This window comes from Morus notabilis, unplaced genomic scaffold (genome assembly GCF_000414095.1).
Source record: "Morus notabilis unplaced genomic scaffold, ASM41409v2 Scaffold131, whole genome shotgun sequence".
Taxonomy (NCBI): Eukaryota; Viridiplantae; Streptophyta; class Magnoliopsida; order Rosales; family Moraceae; genus Morus; species Morus notabilis.
The window spans coordinates 152,854-157,091 of NW_010360208.1; the positions used below are offsets into that span (position 1 = coordinate 152,854).

At 35.9% G+C, this 4,238-nt stretch overlaps 2 protein-coding genes across 3 annotated transcripts in view; both read left to right on the plus strand.

Annotated features, from left to right (window-relative positions):
- LOC21391135 (AMSH-like ubiquitin thioesterase 3) overlaps window positions 1-2,062 on the plus strand; it is a 10,170-nt gene extending 8,108 nt beyond the window's left edge. Inside the window, exons 12-14 of one of the 2 annotated variants that reach the window (XM_024164213.1) lie at window positions 174-236; window positions 718-770; window positions 1,567-2,062. In XM_024164213.1, the coding sequence (XP_024019981.1) occupies window positions 174-236; window positions 718-770; window positions 1,567-1,741 (291 nt within the window). In that variant the 3' untranslated portion in view covers window positions 1,742-2,062. Of the gene's footprint in view, window positions 1-173; window positions 237-509; window positions 696-717; window positions 771-1,566 lie in introns of those variants that run through there. The other variant, XM_024164214.1, reaches the window with a different exon arrangement.
- A 705-nt stretch (window positions 2,063-2,767) lies between these two features.
- On the plus strand, window positions 2,768-4,025 carry LOC21391136 (macrodontain-1). Its single transcript, XM_010096026.2, has 2 exons — window positions 2,768-3,146; window positions 3,442-4,025. The coding sequence occupies exons 1-2, from the start codon at window positions 2,768-2,770 to the stop codon at window positions 4,023-4,025; spliced, it is 963 nt and encodes a 320-aa protein (XP_010094328.2).
- The last annotated feature ends 213 nt before the right edge of the window (window positions 4,026-4,238 follow it).

Consider the following 4,238-nt stretch of genomic DNA (forward strand, 5'->3'; position numbering starts at 1 on the left):
ATATATATATATTTTATTACGGTTCATTATATATATATATATATATGGTTCATTATATATATATATATATATATATATTTTATTACGGTTCATTATATATATGAGGCTCTTTTGCTTTGCCCGTTGAGCCTTTTCTGATCGTCACTTGTTCTTATTTTGATATTTATTTCCAGACACACCCGACACAAACCTGTTTCATGTCATCCGTTGATCTACACACTCATTATTCATACCAGGTAACAAATTCGTTTTTATTTTTTTATTGATTTATGTCTAATTTTCTGTGGCTTTGAAGTATAAATTATATGTTACTTATCACTCATTGTACAGTTAAAGAAAATCGATAGTAATTTCCATCCCCATCTAATGCCAATGCATTACTTTTGCTCTTTTGTGTGTGTGTGTGTGTGTGTGTGGCTATTTTTAATTGGCTACTTTGAGATATTTTAATGAGCATTTACAATTCTTTTTGATGTGGGAAGAATGATTTTGGCATCATGACATTACAGGATGCGGCCTTCTACTGCCTAAGACCTCTTGGTCTAGTGGCACTGGGGGGTTTGGATGGGGGTTGCGGGTTCAATCCCGTGTTGTATCAAAAAAAAAAAAGGATGTGGCCTTCTACTAATTTATTGTTCTATATTTTTCTTATGTCCTAAAGGATTTCTTTGGCATAATTTACTAAGAGGATTTCTTTGGCGTGTTTTTCTTCTTCAGATAATGTTACCAGAAGCAATTGCTATCGTTATGGCCCCAACAGATTCATCTAGGTAAGCATCCTTTCCACTTGCTGACTAGAATTTGTTACAGCTAAGCTTAATCTTATTGTTGATGTCGTCATCAATATTGTTATATCCCCTGGTCTGGTATTTTATTGCAACAAATACTCTTGTTAAGACTAGTGAACTTGATGTTTATTGTATGGTACTACAAAACATTCATTTAGGTTTGAGAAACTATGTTATCTAATGTCTGGTGGGACTGATTTTTGAAAGGAAAAGAAAAGAGGGGAGATAAACTCTCTAGTGGGACCGACAGTTTTTAATCTCTCCAAAACTAGAGAAAAAAGTGAGGAGAAAACGTTGAAAAGAAAAAGATTAAACTAAAACATTACCAAATTATCCTTCTACATTAATCAAGTCCATGAAAAATAAGAAAAGGTATAGATAAAACAGTAAATCCATGAATAATACTACTTTCTCTCAGCTTTACTTGCAATACCAAACAAGAAAAGGTTACTTTATTTCCTCCCGATTATACCGAACAACATAAGAGTATAATAAAATCTTATCTCGTAGGTTTTTCTTGTCCCTCTTGTTTTCTTTCCTTCCTACCAAACATATTGTTTGTGGCGGGAACCACGGAAAAGTGGTGAGGAGGAGATTTAGCATGTGGCAACATGCTTACTGCTGGAACTTACTGCGTTTTCTCATTTGGGAGATGAGAGATGTTAAACAGATTTTTTCGAGATTGAGATGTGATAAATGGAAATATCGTTTATCGTTTATCCACTCTCTGTTATATAATCACTGTCAGCTTGCTAACTTATTTGCGATTCTGTTGCAGTCCAAACGGCATATTCCATTTGTCTGACCCAGGCGGGGTGTCGGTTATTCGCAACTGTCAGCAGCGCGGGTTCCATCCCCATGAGGAGCCTTCTGATGGAAGTGCAATTTATGAGCACTGCTCTCATGTCTTCATGAATGGCAATATAAAGTTTGATGTTATTGATCTTCGGTGAAATCCTTCCTTTTACTGTTGACTACACTTAGTTAAGAGATAACTATTTTTCAGAAAGGAATATATACGTATGTATATCACCCCATGATCTGCGTTGAACCTAATCCAATTACTGTAAATTCAACTGGAATCTGAATACATAACTTGTTGGAAATACAACTTTTTTTTGTGTGTGTGTAAGCAATACTAGGTTGACATTGCGATCGGCCTTGAAAAATTCTCGATTATCATGTTCAGATTCGAGAGGTGCATGTAAATTGTGTAATTTGTATTCGAAGTTTTGCAGACTCAGTAAATTGTTATTATATGCACAACTGTATAATCTTTCTAAATAGGTTCTTAATTTGTGTTTTTAAGTTATTATGCAATGAAGAAGTGATTATGTCCACTAAATTACAAAAGTTATCATCAGTTTTGTGGTCAGGGACCCAAATTGCTAAAAAAAAAATAGAAAAGCTCAGAGATTAATTGGTATAAAAAAGGGAAAAAAATATATATTAGGATCAAACTGTCACTAACAGCCAAGTCCATCATAGTACATGGTGAGGAGGCCATCTAGTGATATATTATATATATGCTATTATATACTTGATGATCAACATACTTTTGTCTGCTATACGAAGAAAAATACATAAAACATTAGAAATGCGAGATAATGGAATCATTATCGTCGTTGATATTATTATCTTATTATATGTGTGTAATGTTTAGGCCCAGTCAATCAAAAACTAACCGAATTTCAAATTTCCCAAGTCAACAGGTTCGCTTTTTAAAAAATATAAAAATAAAATAAAATGCGATCTTTTCTATTCGGATTTTTCTAACCTGATAGCTTTTTCCCTTCAGATTTTTCTCACCTCATATCCTTTTCACACGATAGATATATATATACACCCAATATTGCAAAGTCTTCCTCACAACTTTCACTTTAAAAACTCATTTTCATCATAGTCAATTTCAAGTCCAAAAGATGAGCACATTTCTCATTATTGTGCTCTCCATTTTAGGCATATGGACTTCCCAAACCATGTCGCGCTCGTTGCATAAAGCCGTGACCCTCACTGAGAGGCATGAACAATGGATTCTTCGACATGGCCGCTCTTATGAGAACGATGCAGAAAAGAAAAAACGATTTAAGATTTTCAAGGATAACGTAAATTTTATTGAGCGGTTCAATAAAGGAGAGAACCGTACGTACAAGATGAGCATAAACAAATTCGCAGACATGACGCGGGAAGAATTTCTCAAAAAATTCACTGGATGGAAGATGCCTGATCACCGCTCAATAAATCTTGAATCTGATGTAAAAATGAGTTTCAGGTATGAAAATGTGGATGATGCTCCACCTTACATGGACTGGAGAGAGAGAGGTGCTGTCACCCCAATAAAGCATCAACATTATTGTGGTAATTAAAGCCCAGTTTAGTTCGTTAATCCGAGTTTTTAATTCAAGTTGAGATATGACTTTACGTGAGCTTTTAATTACAACAGAAAAAGTTAAATGTGACTTTTTATAAGAGCTCTTAACTGTAGTAAAATTAGAATTAAAAACTCGAATTGGTAAAATGAACGAAGAAAAAAAAAAATCAAATTTTTAATATTCACTTTCATTTCTATACATTATCGTTTAATAGGTAAATAGTATTACGTGATGAAATGGAAATCTAGATCATATTTTAATTCATTAAATTGTCTTGGCAGGATCTTGTTGGGCATTCTCAGCAGCTGCAGCCGTGGAAGGAATAACACAAATCAGAACCGGCAAATTGCTCTCACTATCAGAGCAAGAAATTTTAGATTGCGCCGTCTATGGAAATAATGGCTGCCGAGGCGGTTTCGTGGAAAACGCCTTTTCGTTCATCATACAAAGCAACGGCATAACAAGTGAGGCAAATTACCCGTATCAAGGATATATGAATTACTGTCGAGCTCGTTCCTATCCGGCTTTTGCTTCCATCACTGGCTATGAAAATGTGCCTGCGAGTAACGAGCGGGCGTTGCTGCAGGCGGTGTCCAGACAACCAGTCTCCGCGATCATCGACGCAGACATGATCGAGTTCTACGCGGGGGGTGTCATAGCCTACAACTGCGGGACCGCGCTCAATCACGCCATACTTATCGTCGGGTATGGCACCACTCAAGATGGAATTGACTATTGGTTGGTGAAGAATTCGTGGGGCGTCGACTGGGGCGAGCAAGGGTACTTCAGGGTTCTCCGAAACAGTGGCTTCGAAGGCGGTGTTTGTGGCATTGCCATGCGGCCTGCATATCCAACAATCGACTAGTAATTGACGATATCACAAAAATACCTATTAGCTTATTAATTTTATCTATAATTAGCTTAATTAGTTTGTTAGTAAAAAATGTAGGATCCGTTTAGTTCGCTGATTCAAGTTTTTAATTCGAGTTGAGATGTGAGTTTTTTGCTGGAGCTAAAAAATTAGATGTGACTGTTTATGAAAACCTTTTACTGTAACAAAACTCGAATCGGTGAAATA

Bases quoted from the DNA above. Each gene is read 5' to 3' on its own strand.
- LOC21391136 (XM_010096026.2), top strand. From the start codon at position 2,768: ATGTCGCGCTCGTTGCATAAAGCCGTGACCCTCACTGAGAGGCATGAA. The intron at 3,147-3,441 runs GTAATTAAAGCC...TTGTCTTGGCAG, and splicing joins AAAGCATCAACATTATTGTG to GATCTTGTTGGGCATTCTCA.